Source organism: Cyprinus carpio, chromosome A7 (assembly GCF_018340385.1).
Source record: "Cyprinus carpio isolate SPL01 chromosome A7, ASM1834038v1, whole genome shotgun sequence".
NCBI lineage: Eukaryota > Metazoa > Chordata > Actinopteri > Cypriniformes > Cyprinidae > Cyprinus > Cyprinus carpio.
In genome coordinates, this window is record NC_056578.1 from 40,919,003 (window position 1) to 40,946,767 (window position 27,765).

The 27,765-nt window shown below is 34.4% G+C and overlaps 3 protein-coding genes across 6 annotated transcripts in view; all 3 read left to right on the top strand.

Annotated features, from left to right (window-relative positions):
- The window catches only part of LOC109085877 (low-density lipoprotein receptor-related protein 4-like), a 93,001-nt gene extending 87,265 nt beyond the window's left edge, over window positions 1-5,736 (top strand). The window contains exons 32-39 of one of the 3 annotated variants that reach the window (XM_042761190.1): window positions 132-324; window positions 1,893-2,006; window positions 2,886-2,988; window positions 3,083-3,147; window positions 3,232-3,319; window positions 3,411-3,552; window positions 3,709-3,786; window positions 5,241-5,376. In XM_042761190.1, coding sequence (XP_042617124.1) covers window positions 132-324; window positions 1,893-2,006; window positions 2,886-2,988; window positions 3,083-3,147; window positions 3,232-3,319; window positions 3,411-3,552; window positions 3,709-3,750 — 747 coding nt within the window. In that variant the 3' untranslated portion in view covers window positions 3,751-3,786; window positions 5,241-5,376. Of the gene's footprint in view, window positions 1-131; window positions 325-1,892; window positions 2,007-2,885; window positions 2,989-3,082; window positions 3,148-3,231; window positions 3,320-3,410; window positions 3,553-3,708; window positions 3,787-5,240 lie in introns of all 3 variants that reach the window. The other 2 variants (XM_042761188.1, XM_042761189.1) reach the window with 2 other exon arrangements.
- A 4,716-nt stretch (window positions 5,737-10,452) lies between these two features.
- Window positions 10,453-15,744, top strand: LOC109109349 (26S proteasome non-ATPase regulatory subunit 9-like). 2 transcript variants are annotated; one of them, XM_042761191.1, is made up of 6 exons: window positions 10,453-10,791; window positions 12,474-12,576; window positions 14,190-14,377; window positions 14,748-14,849; window positions 14,992-15,080; window positions 15,180-15,744. In XM_042761191.1, the coding sequence occupies exons 1-6, from the start codon at window positions 10,666-10,668 to the stop codon at window positions 15,205-15,207; spliced, it is 636 nt and encodes a 211-aa protein (XP_042617125.1). In that variant the 5' UTR covers window positions 10,453-10,665; the 3' UTR covers window positions 15,208-15,744. The 2 variants fall into 2 exon arrangements, with proteins under 2 accessions (XP_042617125.1, XP_042617126.1); XM_042761192.1 differs by having other exon boundaries at window positions 10,455-10,791; window positions 12,477-12,576.
- A 1,090-nt stretch (window positions 15,745-16,834) lies between these two features.
- Window positions 16,835-27,293, top strand: LOC109093458 (14-3-3 protein epsilon-like). The gene is made up of 6 exons (XM_042761193.1): window positions 16,835-17,058; window positions 19,032-19,231; window positions 19,540-19,646; window positions 21,082-21,288; window positions 22,408-22,544; window positions 25,095-27,293. Exons 1-6 carry the CDS (start codon window positions 16,995-16,997, stop codon window positions 25,145-25,147), a joined length of 768 nt encoding a protein of 255 aa, XP_042617127.1. The 5' UTR covers window positions 16,835-16,994; the 3' UTR covers window positions 25,148-27,293.
- The last annotated feature ends 472 nt before the right edge of the window (window positions 27,294-27,765 follow it).

A 27,765-nucleotide genomic window follows, 5' to 3' on the forward strand; every position in this document is an offset into this window, starting at 1 on the left:
TTCACTTATGTCTTTGCATTTATAACCTTAGCATGTTGTTCTCTTCTTTTGCATCTTTCCATTTTCTGACCTTCCTTTTCTTCCCATCTTTCCTTCCCTGACCCTTTTTTACCCCTTTTCTTTGTCCCCAGTTGAAACCGGTATACTCTCCTTTAACTCCTTTTTCCCGAATCTCACAGCAAGACCGTTGGATTTACTGGACGGACTGGCAGACCAAGTCTATTCAGCGAGTAGATAAGCATACAGGTCGTAGTAAGGAAACTGTGCTGGCTAATTTAGAGGGCCTCATGGACATCATAGTGGTGTCGCCACAAAGACAGACTGGTAAGATTGAATTGTTGGGACTTACCTGAAGAGCACAACAAGTCTACTTTATTTTTACTCTAATGCGTAACACACTTTGAAGGATTTCATAATATACCATTTGATATGCAATTATTATAAAAACAAGACACTACAGGTGAATAAAGGGTAAAATTTTAACTAAAAGATATCACTATACTTCTCCAGTTGATTAATCACAGTGAATTAAATCTATTTTTCTGTATCAGATGTTTTCTGAAATGTTTAAATATGCAATTGGTGCATTAGATGATTAAAGGGGTCATATGATGCGATTTCATTTTTTCCTGTCTCTTTGGAGTGTTACAAGCTCTTGGTGAATAAATAAGATCTGTAAAGTTGCAAAGACTAAAGTCTCAAATCCAAAGAGATATTCTTTATCAAAGTTAAGAGTCAACCACGCCATCCTAAAATGGCTCGTTCTAACACGCCCCCACATGTCTACGTCACTGTGTGGGAAGATTTGCACAAGATTTTTGCCCAGATGTTCACGCAAAGAAAGAAGGCATAACTTTTATTCTCTCTGTTGCCGCCACTGCCATGTTGTGGAGACGCTGTTTTGTTGTGAAAGCGAAACTACTTTGTTTGGTCTTCCAAAAGAGGACACAAGTAGAAATCAGTGGTTAAGTTGTATTTCAACACTGTTCCAGAACAGTTCAACCCAAATATTCAGATGTGTGCTGCACATTTCATGGAGGATGAGGACTGTTTCCTGTGAGAGTAGCCTACAATGCTTCTGTGGCACAATGGCTGTTTCTATAAAGTTGGGCAGTTCAAACTTTGCTTTTGACTCACAGCCTGTAAGTATGTTTTTTATATTTAAAGAATTTGCCACTGATGATTCAAACACGAGTTTTGAGCAGTAGAGTAGGCTTGTTGTTTGTCGTTTCTCCAAACACAAATGCAGACATGGTTTTATGTTTACGCAGCGTGATACACAACGCAACACGTAAAAAGACAGTATTAAAGTCATTATAATCAGTAATTATGTCCCCACTGGATGCAACAAACGCCTTGTTTGTAATGGGTTTTATTGGTTTTGTCTCGTCGTGCTGGGAGACATCACAGTATGGTAAGGGGTGTAACATTGCTGTCATACGCTTGAGGCATTCGGCCAATCACAACACACTGGATAGCAGGCCAATCAGAGCACACCTCGCTTTTTAGAATGATCAGCTTCGTAAAAATTTACGCGTTTCAGAAAGATGGGGCATAGAGGAGAAACAATAATGTACATTATGTGGAAAATAATGTGTTTTCAAACCTTAAACTGCATAAAAACGTTTAATTACACCAAATACACAGAATAATGTTCTCTTTAGCAATGTCATATGACCCCTTTAAATATGCACTAATTTGCAAAGCACTGGTCTGTTGTATGCTTATGTGTGATTAAATATTAAGAATGTTGCATATAAACAAGTGTAGTTTTATCATGTGTAATAAATGTTTTGTATTTGGAAATATTTTCAAGATTGTTATTGATACGTGAACATTGAACACGCGTGTGATGAAGAAATGTATCCATAACATACTTACTGTCTTTCTAGGAACAAATCATTGCGGTGTGAATAACGGGGGCTGCACACACTTGTGTCTCACGCGGAGTAACAGTTTTGTGTGCGCTTGTCCAGATGAGCTTGACGGCAGACCCTGCTCTACAAGTGAGTTATTGTTATACATTTATTGTTTTCAAGAAATCACTGTTAAACTCTGAGATGTTACACAAATTAATATATCCATGATACAACTGTTTACATCTGCCAGATTACCATCAGTGTTATTTTAGTGTCATTTATGCACAATTATTATGGGGTTTTATTTTTATATTTTCACTTCAATTAAGTTATAATAATTTTTAAGTTTAGATTTTTTTATTTAGTTTAGTTTATTTTTTGTTTTGGTTTTAAGTCATTTTAGTACTTTAACTTAAAATTATTTTATTTCAGTTAGTTGTGAAGTAAACATTTCCGAAGTTATTTTCGCAAGTTAACGTTTTTCATGTAACATTTATATTTTATTTTATTTATTTCAGGCTTAATTAACATTTCACAATTTTTAATAGTTGTATTTTTATTTAACGAATACAACACTGATTATCAAAACCAAATTAAGCCAAATGCTGTTTTCTAGAAATATGAATAGGAATATGCCTGTATTAGTCAGAATTTTGGCCTACTGTATGTAAACATCCTCATTCAAAAAAAAAAAAAAAAAAATAAAATATATATATATATATATATATATATATCATTGCAAGTGAATATTTATGTATATTTGCATGTCTTTATCATTAATTACTAGTAAATTGGCATTAGTAGAGTCCGTTATTAGCAATTTTGTCATGTTTATATTAGTAATTTTAGAACTCAGTTGCAAGGCAACATTTCTAAAGTGTTTTTTTTTTTATAGTATAGTTTTGTCATGTATATTCTTTGCAAAAGACAATACCCATGTATATTTGCATTTCTTCATTATCAATGATCAATAAATTAGCATAAATGGGGTCAGTTATTAGTATTCCCATTCTGTTTTTGGACTAGTCTCTGGTTACATTCCCACGGCACCTGAGAAGGACTCCAAAGGTACTCAAGCCCCCAAAAAACACCCTACACAGAAACCTCATCAGGGCCTGTCAATGGGCAAGTAAGTCAGCTGCAGCTATCCAGTCTCAAATAAGGATTTCTTTAAGAATCAAGTGAACTATTGTCTGAAAAATCCAATCATTTTCTCCTCACAGCTGTACAGACGCAAGTCTCAATCTCGAGGACTGCATCCAGAACAGTGTGGTGTCTGCACCTCGGGGTAAATAATTACAACTCTGATTTTAAATTGTTGTGTAAGAGTAAATCAAGCATGGATTAACCATTTACATTTATCTTTATGAAGATGAGAGCCCTCATATCAGCTACGTGATTGGTGGAGCTCTGTCAATACTGGCCATCCTGATACTCATCGCTGCGTTCATTATTTACAGGTTAGGTTTTATGATGCATGAATTAATTCCATTTCTCAGCTGTTCAAAATAAGATGAACACTAGGCGTTGTCATTATTTTTTGCTTTCCAGGCACAAAAAATTCAAGTTTGCAGATCCAGGAGTGAGCAACTTGACTTACAGCAACCCTTCATACAGGACATCAACACAGGAGGTGAAAATAGAGACTGCCCCGAAACCTGCAATAAACAACCAGCTGCGATATAAAAAAGAGGTACTGCCTTTGAAGATTTCACAAAAGAATCCTTTAGATGAATGTAATGTGCTGTTGATGACATAATTGTTCTCAACCAGTTTAACTGGTTTTCTTTTTCGTGAGCAGTACTTTACAGAGTCTCAGTCCACACTCATCTTTTTTTCCCCATGACAGCTCAATCATCCTTACAACTCCCTTTCTCCTTTCATCTTTTGACATCCCCCTTTTATTTTCATCAGAATGGCAAACAAGGTAGTTCAACAAATTGGGAAAATATTGCTTCCCATATTTGAAGTCAGCCGTGTGATTGTGACCAACTGCTTGATCTCAAATCCAGCATCCCATTATTGTCTTTTTGCATGTAATCAGATTTGTGCATGAGAATGCAAAAAAGATAGGATTTATAGTTGTTACAATTTAAGATATAAATTGTTATAGGCTAGTTTCTTAGTGTTTTGTGCCTGAGGTAGCATGAATTGTGAAATGCAGTGGTTGCAGTGTTCATGTTTTTTATTCTTACGCCATGAAAAGAAATGCTGTGTTGTTTAAAAATCTACATGAAGTCCCCCCCACCCCAACAGTAAATACATCACATTATAGATGTAAACCATTTGTTAAACTGCAACATCATACAAATGTGAAATTACAAATATATTTAAATACATGACATATAGGTTTCTTTAGAGTATATTTACTATAAATGCTTGTACATACATCATGCAATAGACTTTAAAATATTTTAAGAACAATAGAAGTAATCCAAGATGGAGAAAAGTTTATTTCTTCATGGGAAAGGATTTGGAGAAATGTAGCATTGCATCAGTGCCTCAGCAATGGATGCTCTGCAGTGAATGGGTGCCGTCAGAATGAGAGTCCAAACAGCTGATAAAAACGTCACAATAATCCACAAGCAATCCACACCACTCCAGTCCATCACTTAATGTCTTGAGAAGAGAAAAGCTGCATGTTTGTAAGAAACACATCCATCGAAATGTTTTAACTGTTAAACCTTTGCTTCTGGCCACAATGCGAGTCCATAATCCATAATAATGCTTCCTCCAGTGAAAAACTCCATTCCCTGTTGTCCAAAATCCACTTTGAAATGTTTTGGCTTGTAAAAGGTGCTTGATCTCTCCTGATTCAGATGAGACTACTTTCACTGGAGGAAGCAATATTATGGATAATGGTTTTTATTTATTTTTTTTTTATGCAAGAAGCAATGGTTTAACGTCTTAATGATGGATTCTTACATGCAGTTTTCTCAAGACATTAACTGATGGACTGGAGTGGTGTGGATTACTTTTGGATTATTTTTGATGTTTTTATCAGCTGTTTGGACTCTCATTCTGACGGCACCCATTCACTGCAGAACATCCATTGCTGAGACACTGATCCAATGCTACATTTCTCCAAATCTGATGAAGAAACAAACTCATCTGCATATTAGATGGCTTCAGGGTGAGTACATTTTCAGCAAATTTTCATTTTAGGGGTAACAGTTCCTTTAAGTGGGTGTAAAAAAAATCTATATTTAGTTTAATTGATTTTATTTTATATTTAATTTCATTTAATTGAGTTTAAGTGTATAAAATTACATGCATTTTGCACTTATAAATGTTATTTTAAAGTATATTATTTCTTTAAGAAGTACTCTATTTAGAAGTGTGCTAGTAATTATTTAAACTCACTTCAAATGCTGTCTGTAGGTCCAGGGCGTTTGTGATGGAGGCTACACTAAAGAGAAGATCCGCATCGTGGAAGGCGTGTGTCTGCTCTCAGGAGAGGATCTTTACTGGGAAGACTTGAGACAGCTGAAGGTGTGTCGAGGAGCCGGGCTTCACGCCTGCATGCGTACAGATACAGTCTCTCTACAGGCGAGCTCCGCCTCTCTGAACGATGGAGAGACCGAACAGCTGCTGCAGGGCGACCAATCAGAGTGCTCGAGTCTCAGCACCGCCCACGCTGTGACGGCTCAGCATCACAGCGCACACCCCGACACCGGCTGGGTCCCCAACCATAAAGCCTCTACTGAGAGCGAAGTGTGAAACTCTACTAACAAACACGGCAGGCATATATGGGAGAACAGAAACTTCTGACCAGAAAAAGGCTTGAATACACACTGTTTTTAGAAACAAACCAGTAGGTTCAGTCATACGGACCATATATATATATATATATGAGGAAAGCTAATGCATACATACACCAATAGCCAAATTAACTGTAAATAGATTTGAGACAGACCTCATACTTGAAAGTTTCTTTTGCATTGCTCTAAACGTCAATAATAGATATATAAAAATGGTACGGCGACATGCACACAAAGCCTCCATCATCTCGCTCCGTTCATCTGGATCGCCTCTCCTCTCCTTTCGGACTACGCTACACCCTTTCTATAAACTCTTGAGAAGCACGAAGCTCGCTGGAGTCAGAGCCCTTGTGAGAGGGAAAAGAAAGAGTCTGACTGATATTTTGAGCCTTTTTTGTATACGAGAGAAACTCTTTGAAGTAAACTGCTCTTTGTTTCTAATGCGAGCTCATGTTTTCGGTTTAGTCGGTTTCTCGCGAGGTGTGTCAGCATCCAGTCCTCATCTTGCTACGATGAAATGTATTTATGAACTTTCTGTACTTTGGATTGGGTTTTTAACGTTTTCGTATTTTGAAGTGATTTTAAAAGCATCAGGACTGTTGAAAGACTCGTTCACACAGGTTTGTGATGGTGCCAAAGGACAGAAGAATCTGTTTTTCAGTTACACTGATTATTTCTAATAAATTACAGTCCATTTTAAAGAGTATTACAGTTATTTTGTCAAAGATGAAGCCAGTTTTTAAATATATATGTACACCAAATGTTTGGAATAATTAAGATTTTTTTTTTTATATTTCTGAAGATTTTCTGCTTACGGAGGCTGCATTTATTTGATCAAAAAAATATATACAGTAAAATAGTAATATTGTGAAATATTATTACAATTTTAAAGAACTACTTTCTGTTGTAATATATTGTAAAATGTAATTTATTTCTGTGATGCACAGCTGAATTTTCAGCATCATTACTCCAGTCTTCAGTGTCACATGATCTTCAGAAATCATTCTAATATAATGATTTGCTGCTCAAGAAGCATTTCTGATTATTATCAATGTTGAAAACATTTTCTGCTTAATATTTTCTGCCATTCAGATGTTTGAGGTAAAAGAAAGAAAAGAAATAATTACTTTTATTCTGCATTCAGTTGATCAAAAGTGACATTAAAGACATTTATAATATTACAAAATATTTATTTTCAAATAAATGCCTTTCTTTTGAGCTATCTATTCATCAACGAATCATGAAAAAAAAAGTATTATGTTTTCCACAAAAAATAAATAAATAATTAAATAACCGTTTTCAATATTATTTATAATAAGAATCACTATTAATATTTGAGCACCAATAGTAAATAGTATTAGTAGTAAATGCAGAGAGACTTCTTTCAAAAACTTTAAATAATCTTTTAATTATTCCAAACTTTTGACCGGTAGTGTCATATATATGTATATAAATATGGTACGTGGTTCTGGCTTTTCTTTTTTGATGTTAAAATATGTTCAGAGTTAATATAGCAACCAAAACAAACAACAGCCAACCAGGATCTGTGAAGCACCTTGCACTTGCACATGATTTAGCCGTGTATGAAATGATAAGGCTATGCTAATGTGTAGGTGAATATGACTGACAGGTGAACGTCCAGGTCATGTTTACCCCAAAATTAAAAGAAATAAGACACTGTTTTATCTTGTTTGTTTTTTTCTCATTACCATAATGCAAATAATAATAATAGATTCTCATTATTGTAATATATTTGAACTGTAAAGCATTTAAATATGCTGATTTAAATCATTTTACTTACTGTAATACAATAAAAAAATACTGTGTTCATTAGAATCGAATATGAGATTTATTATTTAGGATAATAAGCTTGAGAACAATGTGGAAAACGTGTTTAATATTCATTAAAATAATCTCGCTTCGCAAACGTGCAAAATATTCCTAAATAGACCGTTGATGCAAAACAGTTTCTTTTTATTTTGGGTCGAGTTTGACTCGGACGTGTGTGTTTTTTTTTTTTTTGTGAGATTCACCTCTATATTTGGAAATGTTTATGATGCTTTCGAATTTGTTCTGTACAGGTTTATTTTCTATATGGTTTATCTGAGTGTTGTTATGAACCCATATGTGTTTGAGTTCTCAGAACCACCTTGGAGGAAGTTCTCCAGGGTTCAGGACTTTGTTTTTGCTGCTAAAACTCAAGGCGCATTCAGGCCCACACAGTAGTTTATTGGTCTTGGCAGCTCAGATTGTTGGCTGACGATGTTTAGTTCCTCTTCCTCCCCTCCTTGTTTTTCAGAAACATGTCAGATTTCCACAATGTACACAGCAAACATGCATTAATTTGATTCATTTTAAATTGTATAACCACTTGATTTGTATGTAGGGTTGGTGCCAGTTGTTTAACAGTGCTCTTTGTCCTTTTTTTTTTTTTTGTTCCAGTCACATGTAACTGCTGTAAGTTAACTAAGATATATTTATAATTTTCATTGGTTGTAACTTGTATGTAAATATGAAGATGCTGTATATGTAGTTCTCCTTTGCAATACTAACAAGCTGTGTGTGACAGAGATTTACTTTGCCTTTTTCTATCTTTAATATAAAACTGCATTTGCTTTTGAATACAAATATGGTATTTTTTTGGGTCGCTTTCTTTTAAAGGTGCTATATACATATTGCACATTTGCATTTTTGTTAAACATTTATTACATTTTACATCGCGATTCACAGATTTCTATAAATCTACCAGCCATCTTTTGAGGTGATGTATGTGTGTTAGACGTAACATTGTGGAAAAACTACATAAAATTCAATTTAATACGAGATGAGAGTGTTACAACTCCCTGTTATGGTAGTGAATGTAAGACTTTTAGAAAATCATCATATAAATCTGCCGTATCTCAAATATAAGCACACTTCAATGGAGTAATATTAGTGCTTTAATATTACTAATTTTACCGTTTGATGCCAGTTTCTTCAAGCTGTAATTAATAAGTTTAAAGCAAAACACAATATGATTAAAGTTCAAGTATTGCTGCAAAGGAATGGAGAACACAACCACACTGTCGTTGATGGTACAGTAAGTCTGATTGATTCGATTGAATCAGTTCGTTCTAAACGGTCCTCTTTCTCTCATGTTTATTTTAGGAAAATTTTATTCATTCTCAATTCGTTCTAAACTGTCTTCTCGTATTTATCTTTGGAAAGTTTGATTCATTCGGTTAAATCGGTCCGTTATAAACGGTCCTCTTTTATATGTATCTTTGGAATCTTTGTTTTATTTTTTCGTTTGAGTGGGTCTGTTGTTTTTGTAGTGTAATATTTATTATGATTAGTTGATGAATAGCCTAATCCATTAGTAAGTTTGTAAATTAATACATTTATGTCTAAATTGTTTGAAAAGTTTAATACAATTCCCAATTTGGATTATTTATTGTTGACGTTTCATTTATTTTAGTTTTTTGCACTTTTGGTCTTCCATACTAAATGCCTTAAATTTTGGCTTTGAAGAGATGGACATTTTCCTTCAAGATTTATCTTTTTTTTTTTTTTTCTTCATAGCAATTTTTTTTGCTATTTATTAACTTTTCAGGTTACCCTTTAACTTTTTCTTCAAAAAGCCCCTAGAAACTAATTTAGCTATTTTTAAGACTTATTTGGCAACTTTTAGCAACTTTTGACAAGTGACTCAAACAATAAAAATGCACACATTTTCCAATTCAATTACACAAAGAGAGGAAACCAAAGATGCCTAGCGGTATACATATCATGTAGTTGTCCTAGTAGTGCAATTTTTTTTCAATAATAACTGTTCATTTATGATACACCTTGTTAGTAGCTTGTAAATTTTATAAAATGGAAAAGGCACTGGTAATTTTCTGCCAGGATATTATCTGTTAAATTGTAACCCAAAAACACAAAATCCAGTGTGTAATTTAAAATTTAAAACCTGTGAAAGATAAATATGGAAAAATTCTTCATGTTGCGGTATATTGTGCCCTATTTTTACATACATTGTAACTACTAATAGGCTACACTGCTTAAAACTGTAATTAAGAATGTGTAGTTTTTTTCTAGTTTACAAGCTAATAAGAAAATAAATCAAATGTAATTGTTCAAAAATGTGTAAGTATTCAATAATTCAATGCTGCAATTAAAAATAAATTTGTGATATTTTACTATATTTAAATATTGTATTATGTGTGTGTATTATTTTATGAATAAATCTAAATTATCATATTTAAAATGTTTTTTTTTTTTTTATTTGCTGAGATTTGAGTAATCTGATTATGTATTCATGCAATTTTGCACTTTTGACATCATTTTACAAATCAACCTAGAACGAACTCTATATTACACCTGCAGTAGCACAACTCAATTAAAACAGGGAACTTCTCCTCCTCGTATTAGACCAGGGTGTCCATTACCCCCTTATTTATTTTGACTAGTTTCCCAGATATTCGCTTCTTATATTTCTAATCATGGACTTCATGGTAGACTTCATCCTCATCAGTCCGTTGGCTGAAGATACCACACTTTGTTTTGCAAGATGCTAAACAAGTTCCTTTAGCACTGAAGTATATCCAGCAGTTCTCCAAAGCATCTGTTCTTGAACCTTTTGTGACCTGAGGCCCATCAAAGAATCTCATTTATTCATGTGACAATGGCTTTGCTGAATGAAACAGCACTTCCTCGAAGACTGAATGATCCTGGATTGTTACTGTTGTTATGATTTGACAGTGATGACAGTTGTTGTTATTGTTTTTTCATGCATTCAATTAAAAAAAAATAATAATAATAATAAAAAAACTGTCTTTAACAGTAACAGCTTACCTTGAAAATGAGTTAGCACTGGCAACACTGTTCAGAGTCACACTCCGGCACATAGGTGGCAGTGTTTTAACTCTCTCGCAACCCGGCAGTGAATCCGCTGGAGAAATATGATCCGTATTCCGTAATGCTTCTGTTGAATCATTTGCAGTAAACATTTGGAAGGCTTATAGAAATAAAAAACCCGTTACGTTGCTTTTTTGGCAGCACTTGTCATGAAGATGACTGAGGAAGACAACGCAGTTGGGCCACCTGTTACTGAAGAGGATGTTCGACTGCTAATAAAAAGAAAGGATGACATTGAAGAGCAAATTAAAGCATATGACGACATGCTCAGAACCGTAAGTTCAAGCTATAGATATTAATATTTATGGATTTCAGTATGTTTTGTCATTAAGCCCAACGACTTACATATTAATGACATTTAACATGCACATACATACATTTTTTTTAATAGTAAACTACAACAGTGAAATACGGCATTTTAAACCAACTGATTTGTATGGAGTCAGATTAGTGTCAAAATTACCAGTATATACATCTAAGCGTTAAATATGACGCACGCTTGCAAAAAGTAATTCACAGGCACAAAAACTAATTAACATAAAGTGAAGTAATACATTTACAAAAGATGTTTCCCAAATGAAAACATACATATACAGTGTGTGCACAAAGTTTCAAATGTTGCAAATACTTAAATCAGTTGAGTGCATTTTCAGTTTGAGTGTATTTTGACTGTATTTTATAGGGGTGGGAGAAAAATCGATTCGTCTAACTATTGCGATTTTTTGTAACTATTTAAAAATCAATTGGTTTATCTCAGAGTCAGTTTATATTTAATCATTTTTACTGGGGTTGGAAAAAGTTGGCTTTTTTTTTTAAGGTCCAGGAAAGTATGAAAAGCATCGTCAGAATAGTCCATCTGCCATCAGTGTAGGGCTGTGCAAAAAAATCGAATGAGATTTTCATGCGCGTCGCCTTTTGTAAAGACGCTCCAGGATTAGTAGTATGAAAAGCAGCACGTGCGTTCAGATCACGGTTGCCAGGTTTTCACAACAAATCCTGCCATCCAGTGCTTCTCAACGTAACAGTCCAAAACTAGCCCAATCGCGTTTCCAGGGAGGTACACGATAGAAAATTGCATCACCCGGGAATATAAGTTGTTTTGGCAGGGTTGCACTGGTAACATTCACATTTTCTGGGCTAAATATCACGTGGTGTCTCTTCAACCCGCGGACATGAAAAACAACCGCAGATTTTAGCAACAAGGTATGCATTTACTACACAGACGCCGTAATTCACACAATACACAAAAAGATTTTAAAATCGCAGGCGATTCTTTGTCGATTTTGAAAGCGATTTTGTGTAGCTTGTCAGTGAATTACGGCTCTGTGTAGTAAACGCGATTGGGCTAGTTTTGGACTAGTTTTGAGAAGCAACACAGAGGAGAGGAATGGCAACCCTGATCTTAAAGTAGTGCTTATACTTAATCACAGGAGCATCTTTACTTCGATGTCGCATGAAAATCGTATTCGATTTTCTCGTCGTTTACATAGTGATTGAAACGTAACGTATGAATCACTTTTTGATGAAGAAAACAGAAATAGGAATGTTGAATAAACTATTTCTGTTTTCGTGTACAAAAAGCTTTTCATACTTCATAATGTTACCTTGATCACTGTATGAACTATTCTGGCGATGCTTTTTGTTATTTATTTGGCAGTCTATGGGACAGTCACAAGCCTACCGGTTTTCATCCAAAATATCTTAAATTGTGTTCCGAAGACGAACAAAGCTTTTTCGGCTTTGGAACGACATGGGGGTAAGTGAATAATGACAAAATTTTCATTTTGAGATGGAGTATTCCTTTAATATTATGCAGCAGGGGACCCAGTCCTTCAATCAGAAAGAAATAAGTTGTTATACTAACACATCTGATGTATCTTTGAAAATGTTTTCTTTAATGTCTTCTAAAGACATTTCTTCATATGGTGTGTGTGTGTGTGTGTGTGTGTTTGCTTAGCAGGCAGGTGTAGGCATGGATGGTCCTTTGGTTGATGTGGAAGGCTTTCCTCGTGCAGATGTGGATTTGTATAAGGTCCGAACAGCAAGGCACAATATCTCTTGTGAGTACATTTTTTAACTGTGTGTTAAATGATTAATTTTCTTATGACTTTTGATAGTAGTGAACACACAAAGTATCATGATAACAGCACTGATATGTATAAAGGTATATAAATGTGTTAATCATTCAGTAGTATAGTATATATCACAGTACCATAGTTGCACCACCACTATAGCATTTCAGTGCTACAGTGTTTCTTTGTAAAGGAATGAATGTTAGCTTAATTTCAGTAAGGAATTGGTATCATACATATGAAAACATTTATTAACCCCTGGTGCATGTTTTGGACTTCCACCTGAATTTGAAATAACCAAAATTACGTTCACTCAACACACGCAGAGTGGAAGTGATGTCAGATATTGGTGTCATTGTACAGAAAAAAGCCCTCGAAATTACAAAATCTGATTACAATAATACATAAATAACGGTCTCTCTCTCTCTGTGTATATACGGGTGCTGGTCATATAAGTAGAATATCATCAAAAAGTTGATTTATTTCACTAATTCCATTCAAAAAGTGAAACTTGTATATTATATTCATTCATTACACACAGACTGATATATTTCAAATGTGATGATTATAACTGACATTCGAAAATCCCAAATTCAGTATTCAGGAAATAGAATATTGTGAAAAGGTTCAATATTGAAGATAACCTGGTGCCACATTTCTAATTAGACTAATTAACTCAAAAACACCTGCAAAGCCTTTAAATGGTCTCTCAGTCTAGTTCGACAATCAGGGGGAAGACTGCTGACTTGACAGCTGTCCAAAAGACAACCATTGACACCTTGCAGAAGGAGAACAAGACACAAAAGGTCATTGCAAAAGAGGCTGGCTGTTCACAGAGCTCTGTGTCCAAGCACATTAATAGAGAGGCGAAGGGAAGGAAAAGATGTGGTAGAAAAAAGTGTACTAGCAATAGGGATAACCGCACCCTGGAGAGGATTGTGAAACAAAACCCATTCAAAAATGTGGGGGAGATTCACAAAGCGTGGACTGCAGCTGGAGTCAGTGCTTCAAGAACCACTACGCACAGACGTATGCAAGACATGGGTTTCAGCTGTCGCATTCCTTGTGTCAAGCCACTCTTGGAACAACAGACAGCGTCAGAAGCATCTCGCCTGGGCTAAAGACAAAAAGGACTGGACTGCTGCTGAGTGGTCCAAAGTTATGTTCTATGTTCTCTACTTTTTGATGATATTCCAATTATATGACCAGCACCTGTATATACAACCGGTAAAAATTTTGTTATAATTAAGATTTTTTAAAACATTTAAAAAAAAAAAAAAGTCTTTTGCTCAACAAGGCAGCAATTATTTGATCAAAAACACAGTAAAATCAGTAATATTGTGAAATAGTATTAGAATGTAAAATAACTGTTACATGAATATCTGTTAAAATGTAATTTATTGCTGTGATCAAAGCTGAATTTTCAGCATCATTACTCCAGTCTTCAGTGTCACATGATCCTTCAGAAATCATTCTAATATGCTGATTTGCTGCTCAATTTTATATATATATAATATATAATATATATATATAATATATAATATATATATTCTTGTAATTCTTCAAGTTCTTTGTTCTTTATTTTTTTATAATTTATAAAGGTTTACAGAATGATCACAAATCTATCATGGTGGAGATCGAGGAGGCCCTTCATAAGCTGCATGCCACAGCAAGGGTCAAACCTGAGAAGGATGAGACAAAGATGGAAGTCACTGAGCCGGCTGTGTCTCTGTCAGCCCCGTTCGCACTGGTGGACACTGTAACACAGGGCTCCCCTGCTTTTCAGGCCGTGAGTTTGTGCCCCATTTCATTTAACATTCATATTCACAGATTTAATACGGCAACTTAACTTGTTTGCTTAATACGTCTAAAAACAGATGATTTACTTTATTAAAATGTTGCAGCCTTTAAATACTTTACATGTTGTCTTTAAAATCTTTTTAATTAGTTATATAATGACTGCATGTTAACTGTTTTCTTCTTAGTTGCTCATTGTAAGGTTTATTTCATAGCAGTACTTGCGTCTCTTTTTGAGTCTATTAGCACAAACTGATTACGCAACTAGAGAGTTTAAAACAGATGTGCAGCACTTTACGAAGTGGCTGGTTGTTCATAGTGGATTTTTCATGAGTAAAAACTTTGTTTTCTTCTGTTTGTAGGGTTTGCGAGTCGGTGATGAGATTATAGAGTTGGGGTCTGTCAATACACAAAACTTCAGGAATCTGCGCGACATCGCTTCTGTTGTCCAACATAGTGAAGGGGTTTGTTGTAACTCGAAACTCTTTCCTTTCAGTTAAAAACTGTAGTTCATTTACTTACTCTCTTTAATACATCGCATTCCTGTTTATGTACTACATGATTCGGTTTAATTTCATCTCAGTGAATTATTTCTGTTTACTTTAGAAATCCCTACGTGTTGGATTGCTTCGAAGTGGACAAGAAATGCATCTTAGTTTGACTCCGAAGCAATGGTCTGGTAGAGGACTACTAGGGTAAAGAATGTGCTTATTGTATTAATTAATTTTAATTAGGAAAATATCAAGGTCATCATAAATAGGTCATTATGAATGGCATTTTTATTCTTTCAATAGGTGCAACTTGGTGCCTCTCCAGAGATGACCAGTGAAAGGACGAGGATCATCTTTATGGCAAACATCACAACTCTTTTGCACTAAATAAATTTGCAGTGGGTTAACTTTAATTTTGCTTTTGCATTCATTGTAAATAAATTACCAAGGAGAAATGACAGACTATTCAGTTTCAGACTTAATCTGTCAGAAAGGATGAACAGAATTTATTAGCAAGGTTTTCACTAACCTTTGTCTCTTTTTGAATTTCTTGCATCCATTTTTTTTTTAATTCTTGTTCTAAAATTGGTGTATTGTGGAACAAATCTGGCAAGAGGCTCATTTTAATGTTAAAAAAGCTTAATGTTAAGACCAGAGTCATTCTGAAAAGCCTGGGTTCTGATGCATGAAGCTGTATTAACTTTGTTACAGTTGCATTAGAACAACACCAGGGTGAGTAAATAAAGTCTGAATTTTTTTTATTTTTGGGTGAATTATCCTTTTAATATGAGTGAAAAACATATTACAGTGTTTCAATCTTTTCTTATTATATGCAAATCAGATTAAAAACTGACTTGGAAACCTGTCATCATGCCTTCATTTTTTTTCTGCTTCTCAAATGCCTTATAGTTTTATATAAATATGAATTATTACTATATGTACTTAGAAAATGTACTTACTGATATCTTGAACCATCTTTCTTACAAGTCAAATTATAACTGCACATATCTCGAATGATCATGTTGACTTGTCAAAACAATTGTAATTGTCAAACCAAAACATTAAATTATAAATTGGCTTGCCATATAACATCTTATTTATAGAGGCTTGGGATTTCCTTTAACACATAAATTACATTTAATTAGTAAGACTTAAAATATTAAGTTTTGACCACTCAGATCAAACTCAAGATATCTACAAAGTTAGGCTACTTTAGGTATTAAAAATACATTCTGGATATCTTTAATGATGAAAGATAAAAAAAGTGATTTCCAATTTAATTATTTTTATTTTTTTTGCCCTTATGCTCTAAGCAATGTAATGCCTTAAAAATACTACATTCACTAAACCTTATTTAGTTATTTATATAATTTTTTCCTTGTAGTCAGGAGGATAGATGTATTTTTTTCTTTGTACGAACGTCACAAAACGTCCGTCGCGAAGGAAATGCGCAGGACTCGCTGAGCGAACCGAGCGAAGTTCCCGGATGGAGTTTTGTCGCCATATTTAGAACAGGTTCGCCGTAGGGCATTTTTTGGAATCGAGTCCGATTCTGATTCCCGTTTCCGAGAATCGATTCCTTACTGTTGTGTTCGATTCTTGTTTTTTAGATGGGTGGAACCTAATTTCGCAAGATATGAAGGTCGTATAAAGTAGCCTTCTTACAATATTAAGCATTATTTGTAAAAATGACGATGCATTTCTGTTGCTCTGGTTGATTTTAAATTGTAATTTTGTCTGCATTGCGTATTAAATTAGTCATAGCCCACAGCTCAGCAGTGAACATTATAGCATGAACAAGGCATGAAGTGGCTAAAACGTGCACAGTTAAGATGGACAACATAAAGTCAGTTGCACAGTAAAGCAACCTCTGAAGTGAACTGGTTCATTAAAACGGCTCTGAATGAGGAGTCGATTCCCCTTGATGGGACGGAATCGACTCTCGACTCCCAAAGCCTCGGAATCGATTCTTTTTTGGATACGAGGATTCTAAGCTGCTGTTGCTGCACCTAGTATCGCATTATAACATATCTATTCCGTTTTCTACACCATTTGAACCCGTCTGTACAAACAGACAGCGTCTCTTAGCTTCACCTGTCCACCTCCTCACCGGTAAACATGGCAGATCGAGAGCACTTGGTATACCAGGCGAAACTAGCAGAACAAGCCGAGAGATACGATGGTGAGTTGGATTTTTTTTTTTTTTTTTTTTTTTTTGCGAAATGTGTTGTCACGCATTTGAATTACATCCGAGGGGCAGCAGTGAACTGATTAAACTGTGTGTTGAGCCCAAAACCTAAACGCTGTCCATTCGCACGTGTCACAGGAGAAACGGGAAGAAAAATCCAGGAGAGGTGCTGTTTGGAAAGGCCCAGCCTCTCCATTGTTCACGAGCTAAAGCAAATGTTGATCTGCGCTAAGAACAGTTGAGCGGCTCGTCTGATGTTGTAACGTTACTTTGAGCGGAGAGCGTGTGTTACAAAGGATGTGCAACATTTAAAAGCGCACTGAACGATACATTGTTTTCCTTTCGCTACAAATGATCTGAAATAAATCAGACTGCGTTCACATTTGAGGTGATGCAACAATGACTAGACTGGATCCAGAGGTTCATTCTGCAGTTATTGGAGGTTTTTATGTTTGTGTGTTGACAATACGTGGCATTTCTCAGTCATTTTCATTGGGGCATTAAATGTCACGGGGGGTAATAAACAATGTAATTCCCCCATTTTACGAAAAAAAAAAAAAAAAAAAAAATCGTTTTATCATTGTGTTCTGTACTTTTTTCATGGACCATTGAGGTTGACCCCCAAGCTTTTCAAGAGAACACTTTGCTTATGTTTTAGTAAAAATAAATTAAAAAAGGATAAGAAAACAAACATTGTGGGTAGACTAAAATTATTAGGGAAGTGTATGTTTGTTGATGAATGTCAACTTGTTTTGTGTTTTATTTATTTAAATAAATAAATGCATAGTACAGATTATTTGTATTTTTATGTGTCCTAAAAAAAGATATGCAACTAAGCATAGATGACACAGACAGAACTAAATTAAGTGTATTTTTTATTTTTTTTTTCAACATGAACTCATTCAAGACTATATTCAAGTGATTTGACTCGTCAGATTACCTGAGTGAGTGAGTTTGCTTAAACTACATATCAAGCATTTTTGCAACACATCTAATGGTTGTACTTTAGAATAAAGGTTATTAATAAAAAAAAAAAAAAAAAAAGAATATATATAAAAAAAAATGCCGGCATTAATTATTTGGATCCAATATTTCAGAACCGATATCTGATTATGGAAAAATGCTTAAATATCAGGAAAAATATTGTTTAAACCAATTATTGCTTGTTCTGTACTTATGTGTATTTTATTTATGAAAGAAAATATCTGTCACTCTTTCCGTGTCATTGAGACTTTAACAGTTACACAAAATTTTATTCATGCAGAAGTGAAATGGCTTTAGCTAAATGAGTGCGCTTTTCCAAACCCTTAAAGGGATACTCCACCCCAAAATGAAACATTTGTCATTAATCACTTAATCACCCTCATGTCGTTCCAAACCCTTAATAGCTCTGTTCATCTTCGGAACACAGTTTAAGATATTTTGGATGAAAACCGGGAGGCTTGTGACTGTCCCATGGACTGCCAAATAAATAACAGTGTCAAGGTCCATAAAAGGTATGAAAGTCGTCGTCAGAATACTCCTTCTGCCATCAGATGTGCAATCTGGGTTATATGAAGCGACTGGAACACTTTTTGTAAGCGAAGAAAACAAAAATATTGGCTTTATTCAACAATTCCTTTGTCAACCATCTCCTCTGTGTCTCTCTGTATCACCGTATGCTCTTCTGTATCATCCGTGCCACAAGGATGCGCTGTTTTATTTCAAATCAACGCTAAATACATGTAGAAACAGCGCATCCTTGTGGCACGGATGATACAGAACAACATGGGGCTAAACTTACTACTTTGGACATTAACTTTTTTTTTTTTTTTTTTTTTTTTTTTTATTAAACCACTCAGTTCCCAGTCTGTGACATCCAGTGTTGTTACATACTAAATTTATCTTTTTTTTTTCCTTTGCGCTCCAGATCTTCGATGATGGGTTTCCTTTGTGTCTTTACGATGATTCTTCTCTCTGTGTTTCAGAAATGGTGGAGTCTATGAAGAGCGTCGCAGGAAAGGACATAGAGCTCACAGTAGAGGAGAGAAACCTGTTATCGGTGGCGTATAAGAACGTGATTGGAGCTCGACGAGCCTCCTGGAGGATCATCAGCAGCATCGAGCAGAAAGAGGAGAGCAAGGGAGGAGAGGACAAACTCAAAATGATCCGAGAATACAGACAAGCGGTGAGACGGCATGGACCCTTAAAGAGATAGTTCACCCAAAAATTAAAAATTCTGTCAGAAGAACCATAAAAATTTAAGTGAAACAAATTTTTGTTACATTGTGTAACCGATTAATTAATTTGCTGGTCATTTTGAAAACATAATGTTATATACATTTAATAAACATTTGTTCTTTATAATACCTTAGTGCTTGTTTATAAGACTTCAGTCCATCCTTGAAAAGTCGTGAGTTTTATGTCTCAGAAACAGTAATCTAGATATACATGATGCCTTAATTACTCTGCGGTTTCTCGTCTTATCTTATGCAGGTTGAGAATGAGCTGAAATCTGTTTGCAGTGACATACTGGATGTACTGGACAAGCACCTCATTCCTGCAGCCAACACGGGAGAATCCAAAGTTTTCTACTACAAAATGTAGGTGTTTGACGAAACAAAGCGCATGCATTTAAGACTTTATGGGTCTCTTAGATGGGCGAGGTTCTGCATTCTAAATATATGACATGAAACCTGGCTTTATTTCTGTAGAGCATGAAACTTTTGCATTATGTAGGTCATGGATTTGATTCCCAAGAAACGTGCATAATTATTAAATGTATGCCTTAAAGCATAATAATCATGCACGCTAAATCATTTAGGATTTAAGGGCCTGCCAAATGCGGACATGTAAATGTAAGTTTTTGTAGGGGTTTATCAGTACATTTAGAAATTGATCCCCCTGAATGTTCACCCAGAAATGAAAATTAACTGTTAATTTACTCATCCTCAGGCCATCCAAGATGTAGGTGACTTATTTTTACTTGTTTTTTTTTTTTTACTGTCAGATCCAATTTAGTCGACACAGCATTGTCTTTTAGTTTCAGTCTTTCTGAAAGTCCAGCGTTGAATTGTGTCTTGTTTGTAGTGGTCGACCGATATTGGTTTTTTGACTGCTTATATCTTGGAAAGCAGGGTGGCCGATATAAAGCCGATATAACTGTATTTATTTTAATTCATATTTAAGAAATTTGAAATAATTTGAAAATGGATAAAAAAAAAATTATTTGCAAAATAAACACACTTTAGATGACAAAGTATTTTTTCACAAATAAATAAATATTTAATACAAATATAATTAAAAAGGAAGTAAAGTGTAACCAACAGGGCGATATTTTTCAAATAAAGCCAGGGTAACACTCATTTTACATACAGCACACGACATGAATATGACAGTGAGCAAATGCATAAAGCGCAGCATAATTTGAAATCACAAATCTAAAGTTTAAAGCATTCAATTCGCACGGACCGAAAGTCACGCAGAGAACACGTGATCATGCAGGTCACATGCACACTTCATAAGATATCAAAATAAAAGTCCCGCCTCGAACGCATCGACCAAACAGAAAAACTTATCGGCCGATGCCGATATTTGAAAAATGGCAAATATCGGCCGATATATCGGTTGACCACTACTTGTTTTTAAATGAATCGGTGGTAAATTGAACTGAACAAAGGACCGAGTCAGAGTCTGACAGTGACGTTTGATTGAGCAACTCTGAAAGCTCAAACAGTTTCAGACGGTTCAAAAAGAACCAGTTCAAGAATAATTTGTGAACCAGACATTTTTGGGTGAACTATCACTTTAACTGCATAATGCTTATTTTCTCTTTTTTTTTTTAAGCAAAAAAAAGGCATGTGAATACCCAGAACATTTGCATAATGTGTATTTTAATGCTCCAGCATGCAGTAGCCTGCTTCATTCATTATACTGGTGTTGTCAATTTCTGACAGCAGGAGCTCTGAATAATAGCTAATAAGAAGATAATGAAGCTTTTCACCAACACTAGGTTTTGTGTCTTGTGTGTGTTTGCAGGAAAGGTGACTACGACAGGTATCTTGCAGAGTTTGCTACAGGTAATGACAGGAAGGAAGCAGCGGAGAACAGTTTGGTGGCGTATAAAGCCGCCAGTGACATCGCCATGATTGAGCTCCCGCCCACACATCCCATCCGGCTCGGACTCGCTCTCAACTTCTCTGTCTTCTACTACGAGATCCTGAATTCTCCCGACCGCGCCTGCAGGTTAGGCTTCTTCTCTCCTCACTCAAACCGTGTAATGTTTGTGGTTTGATGTTAACTTGCTTCTGTTCAATATTAATATGCACAGACACCTATGGCTAAGCAGTGTTATTTTAGTGTAATTGATCTACTCGTATAGTTTTATTCATATTTTGAGCCAGTTTTTATTTTGATATTTTCTGTTTTCGTTTTAAATGTAATTTTTGTTTGTAATTTTTTTGGAAATCTCTATTTATTTATTTTTTTTAAATAAAGCTTGAGTTATTTTAGTGCATCAAGTTAAACTAAATGAAAATGAGATGTTCCCTTAGCAACTAGTTTAAATAAAATAAGATTTTTAAAATATTTTTGTTTGTAATGATTTTTTTGGTTTTGGTTTTAGTTAATAATCCTATGGCTAAGTAAGCCATTCGTAGGTTAATTCCTAAATATGTGAAATAAATGTTGCTGTGTGCATCCTAAAAGTTTAAAATCATTTGCATATATATTAATGATTAATAGTGTTTGCTTTATATATTATACATTAAAAGTTAATGATTAATAATCTCATCACATTGCTGGAATATTTGCATTTTATATTCCCAACAGCAGCGGTTCCTTGAAGACCCCCGATTTCTGACACAATATTTGAAGCCTATTAATATATAAATCTGATTTAAAAGACAATTAATATTGATTAATATAATCAATTTAACTGCACTGACACTATTGGATGAGAACAGAATTTAAGCTGAATAATAACACTCGTTTGAATTCATAATTGATGTGCTGTAGAAAATAAACACTGTTATTTCTCTGTTTATTCATGTCTATAAAAATAAATGTGACTTATTGATGTATTAGCAGAAAATGGGAGTGCTGATTTATAAAAGCATTTAGCCATGATGCATTTTCCAGGTGTTTAATAAAAACAATAGTTATTTAGAGAGAAAAAGAAATATGATTTCAGTTTACATCTCCATTTTGTGTTTATCATTTAAAATGAGATCTTTTTACTTGGTAATTTATTATATTTTCACATTTTTTATTCATTTTAATACTTCATGGTGCAGCCCCCTGGTTGAGAACAACTGCCTTATGGGAAAAGCCCCTCTGAAAAAGCCAGTCTGACTCCTCCAACAGGTTGGCGAAGGCGGCGTTTGACGATGCGATAGCGGAGCTGGACACGCTGAGTGAGGACAGTTACAAGGACTCGACGCTCATCATGCAGCTGTTACGGGACAACCTGACGCTCTGGACCTCAGACACACAGGGAGACGGTGAGACACGCACTAGACATGTCCATAGCAGACCGAAGCAAAGTCTGGATTACAAAATAGTTCAAAAAAACCTTTTGAGGTTAGCAGAAAGGACCATAATAAGGCCACAAACCATGTACTCCCACAAGAGAAAAAAGAGAGACAAATTCAATTAAACAACAAATTAATAAAGAACATTTGATGACTTTAATGAAAAGTTGATTGTAATATTTCTACTCTGAGAACATTCTGTTCTCTTGAGACCCTTGAACGGGTTTTAATCAAACGATTCCAAATTTAGTTTTCTCTTGAGAAAGTTGTATTGATTTTATTTTGGTTTTTATTTATTTAGTTTTAGTTATTTGTATAATTTTTTTTTTATTATATTTTTTTAATATTTTTTTAATGTAGATGAATTGATTATTTGATTTTATTCTATTTTAATGTTGCATCATTGAATAAGGAGCGGCTCCGTTGACCCGTGTTGCTCCTAATAAGCAAAATAAACGATGAACCCATTGAACCATTGCTGAGTTTTGCACATTTAATGTTTATATTTCTCTTTTCATGTAATTTACAGTGTAAGCCTATTATTACAAATGTTATTATCATCATTCTTATTTTAAAAAAATCTTTTTATGTGCATTTATTGACGAATATTGATAATCTAATTGATAGTAATTCATGCTGAATTGTACACAATAAACCAAGGGATGTGTATTATGTATGGTCCATTTTGATCATTTCCAACTATATTATATTAAAATGTATTATTAATAATAACACCAACAATTTGAATTGTTTTCTATAAAATAAGATTTGGATATATTTTCGTTAACGGACATTTTTTCTGTGACGAAGACGAGACGTTGACGAGCTAAAAATAATATCTGATGACTAAATTATGACGAAATGTATGCCACGTCTTCGTTAACTAGACGAGACTGGACTATAATGTTATTTAAGGACTACCGGACATTCAAAATGCATCATATAGGCTTTTGTCTTTCAAAATGTGAGTCCCTGTCATTGGATTGCGATTGGATGTGGTTCGTTTTGATATCTAGTCAGTATAGCATTTGAAGTTGATGGATAGACTACAAAAACGCGAACTAGCGATCTGAAACAATGGCCTCAGCACCCGAAGGGGTATGGATAAGGTAACCAAACGTGCCGTTTTTCCCGGGAGTCACAATTCATTGTCGATTAACTTAAAGTGAGTGAATGCGGGATAGGCGAAATCACGCTGATAGAAGCGTTCTCTCTGTCGCGCGCGCACGCTCCACTTCCTCAGTTCTCATATACAGCGCGCAATCAGTTCTCAGCGCTCAAATAAACACACACAGCAGTCTAAATGTTTATCGTGTAGAGTATCTCGGGTAAATACAGTAGGTTATGGATTAAGTGAACGTGAACAGGTGGGTGAAAACTGAACGTGTGTCAGTATTTCATGCATGCCTTCCGTCTTAAAAGGACAGCATTCCAAATTAAATACCTATCTGTCATTAATGTTAACCAACAAAAGATGTTAAATAAATGTATACATGTTAAGTAAAACCTACAGTATCTGAAAAATTGGGTTTAATTTGTATCTCTATTGTATTTGTCTTATTGTGCTTCTTTAAATATATATATATATATATATATATATATATATATATATATATATATATATATATATATATATTATATATAGTTATCCTATTTTTATAAGTTGCTCCTTTTTCATTTAAAGAGAAAGTTCACCCAAAAATGAAAATTGTCATAATTTATTCAAGATTTTCCAAATTCAGTCCTTGATTCACATTTCTCATAAGCTTAATTGCTTTGGTCTAAAGATAGAAGAAATAATGATTATTTTAATTTGAAAACTACATATAAAATCGCTACCAAAATAAATTCTGGTAACTACAGTTTGGCTAAAACTATTGACTAAAAGTAGTGACTAAAAGTTGACTAAAATGCAATGACTTTTCGTCGACTAAAACTAGACTAAAACTATGAAAGACTCAAATGACTAAAAATGTGACTAAGACTATTAAGCATTTTCGTCTCAAGACTAAGACTAAGACTAAATCAAAAAACGCCTGCCAAAATTAACACTGCAACTATATTATATTAAAATGTATTATTAATAATAACACCAACAACAATAATTTAACAAATTTAAATACTTTTCAGTGATAGATAAATTAACTAATACATTAGAAATGAAGATATGCTTCAATGGCATGTTGTTTTCCTTCTTTTTTGCCTCCTCTTGTAATAATGCATTAATGACCCAATCAAAGGTCATCACTCTGGCCCTCAGGCCCAGGTTTGGGCATCTCTGCACTAGACGGTGCACAGACCTGAAGCCTGGTCAGCCAGTTGTAGAGCTGTTTGATGAGTTGCAGCGTCTCTCAAATGCACTTACTGCGAGTGTGTGTGTGCTGTGTGTGGCTTGACTTCAGCTTTGTGTTTCAGGCTAAAACATGGAAGGTGTGGAGTTTGTCTTATAGTGTGCAGCTTAAACGATCCGTGCCACTGTAATAACAAAGACTCATTCTTTTTTTTTTTTTTTTTTCTCAGGTGAAGAACAAAATAAAACAGCGGTGCAAGATGCTGAGGATGAAAAGCAGTGAGAAGTGACTGCTAACATGCTAAACTTCCTTCTGTCCATCTGCCTCTCTCTCTTTCTCAGTGTCTCTCGTGTATCCCTGTCTCTCAGGGAAGCCCATGGTGTCATAGAGAAGAGTTCAGATGATGAATACTGCTTCTGTCCATCCCTGTCTATCACCTCATCTTTTCTCCTCTCGCTCGTTATATCATACCTTTGCTCTCACCTCTCTGACCATCTACACTAGTTCAGAATAATTAAGACTTGAAAAAAAACTCTCTTCTGCTCACAAAGGCTACTTTTGTTTAATAAAAATACATTAAAAACAATAAAATTGTGAAATATTATTACAATTTAAATGACTGGTTTCTATTGTAATATGGTTTAAAATATCATTTATTTTTTTGGATGCAGAGCTGTATTTTCAGCATCATTACTCCAGTCTTCAGTGTCACATGATCTTCAGAAATTGTTCTAGGGTGCTGATTTTCTCAATTATTGGCGCTCAAGGATGCATTAAATTGCTCATATAAATGCTGTTATTTTGAAATTCCTATTCATAAAATTTTTTAGAAAAAAAATAATTGTGGTTTCCACAAAAATATTAAGCAACAAAAACAACGTTGATAATGTAATAACTGAGCACTAGAAATATTTGAGCAGCAAATCAGCATATTAGAATGTTTTTTGAAGGATCATGTGACACTGAAATACATTACATTTTAAAACATATTCAAAATAGAAAACAGTTATTTTAAATTGTAATAATATTTCTCAGTGTTACAGTTTTTACTATATTTCTCATCAAACAAACGCTTGTTAAGCATGAGAGACTTCTCGTGCAAATAATCTGAATTATTCCAAACTTTTGACCGGTAGCGTATATTTCGGGGGGTTTTAGGGTTTTATTTTATTTTATTTTTTCTTAAATGTTTTTTAATTAACTATTCACTTAGATCTTATATGATTATATGAGGCCAGAATGGAGACTTTCCTCTGTAAGGTTTGGTTTTATTACGTGTTAAAAGATCCCTGAGAATCACGCTTTTATTACGTAAGTTTGCGTTCGCATATTTCTTTATCAGTGTTGTGCTGTCAGTTGTTCAGCTCAGTGGCCATTACTGGAGGCATTTATTTTTGTTTTCTTGAAAATAGAAACACAAGCCATTTATCATAAATGTACCCTCAAAAACATTTCCTTAAAAGCAAAGTGTTTGTATAATTTTTTATTTTTTTTTTGTCAGCAGTTCTCTGTCTGTGGTATTGTGTGATGTGGTCTGTGACAATGGGTCAATAACTATAACACTTTTCAAGCTTTTAGGAAATGAATGCAAACCTCGCCTCACCTTTATTCAAAAACTGCTGCTGCAGAAATATTGCTATAGAGCCGTAAATAGGATGGCTTTTTGTGTTTTAAGGGAGGAAAAACATTTCTCAAGATCAGATGCAAAACAAGCACGGTGCATTAGTTTTCCTTCAGTTGAATATGAAGTGAAACTCTAGTTAGGGATTTTGGTCACACTTTACAAAAAAAAAATTGTTAACATTAGTTAATTATACGAGTTAACAATGAACAATACTTAAAGAGCATCATTAATCTAAGTTCAATTTTAACACTTACTAATACATTTTTCAAATCAAAAGTTGTAGTTAATGCACTTGAATTAACGAATAAATGAACAGTCGTTTCATGCTATAAAATTTGATCACACTATTTTAAGGTGTCCTTATTACACTGTTATTATGCAATTTAGTACTGTGTAATATTAACATGTATTTACTTTAGAATTTTAGGTCAGTTTCTTTTTAATTTTGTACAGTAAGTACAGTAATGTGCAACAAGGACACTGTAAAGGTAAGCAAGTTACCAAATATTCTGCTAGTTGCTAGTTCGTTTTAGTTAATGCATTAATGTTGACAAATGAGACTTTGTGAAGTGTTGCCAGGATTTATTTGTGTATCTTCTCTGGGTCTGGCTCTTTCTCTCTTCTGTCAGCATCCTCATGTATTTCTTCTGTTTCTTCAGTACATGTAACATGAATCTGATTTGTACTACTGTTAATTCTGCCTGAAGCCAACGAGCACCTGGAAACACAGCATGGGATCGACTCGACCTTTCAGATAAACCAAGACTAAATAAATGAACTAATAAAACACTATCTTTACCTTTCTCTTTGTTTTATTTGATTTATTGGAGTCACGGAGGTTCATTTATAATGGCAGGAAAAAATACTTGGTGCACTGAAAAAATAAATAAAAATGGTGTAGGAACAATTTACATTTAGAAATTGCTATTAAATTTGACTAAACATATACTTCTATAATCTCCATTAATTGATTTACATCTTAAAAAAAAAACATTTCTTTGTGTGTACAGTAGTAACATTTATCATATTTGAGTTGTGAAGCAGAGGCTAACTATCCAAACCCATGACACCTAGAGTAGAGAAGGGTTGATAATGTTATTAAAATTAACTTTTATTAGTATTAGTAACTTAAGTCTCTTTAATGGGTAGTCCACCCAAAAATGAACATTTTGTCATATACGAATTATGTTGTCTAAATTATTAACTTTTGAAGACACAATTAGTCGGGGGTCCAAAACAGTATTGGAGTTGGACTCCACTGACTGTTTTTGTATGG

Bases quoted from the DNA above. Each gene is read 5' to 3' on its own strand.
- LOC109109349 (XM_042761191.1), top strand. From the start codon at position 10,666: ATGAAGATGACTGAGGAAGACAACGCAGTTGGGCCACCTGTTACTGAA. The intron at 14,378-14,747 runs GTGAGTTTGTGC...TTCTGTTTGTAG, and splicing joins GCTCCCCTGCTTTTCAGGCC to GGTTTGCGAGTCGGTGATGA. The intron at 15,081-15,179 runs GTAAAGAATGTG...TTCTTTCAATAG, and splicing joins TCTGGTAGAGGACTACTAGG to GTGCAACTTGGTGCCTCTCC.
- LOC109093458 (XM_042761193.1), top strand. From the start codon at position 16,995: ATGGCAGATCGAGAGCACTTGGTATACCAGGCGAAACTAGCAGAACAA. The intron at 17,059-19,031 runs GTGAGTTGGATT...TCTGTGTTTCAG, and splicing joins ACAAGCCGAGAGATACGATG to AAATGGTGGAGTCTATGAAG. The intron at 22,545-25,094 runs GTGAGACACGCA...TTTTTTTCTCAG, and splicing joins CTCAGACACACAGGGAGACG to GTGAAGAACAAAATAAAACA.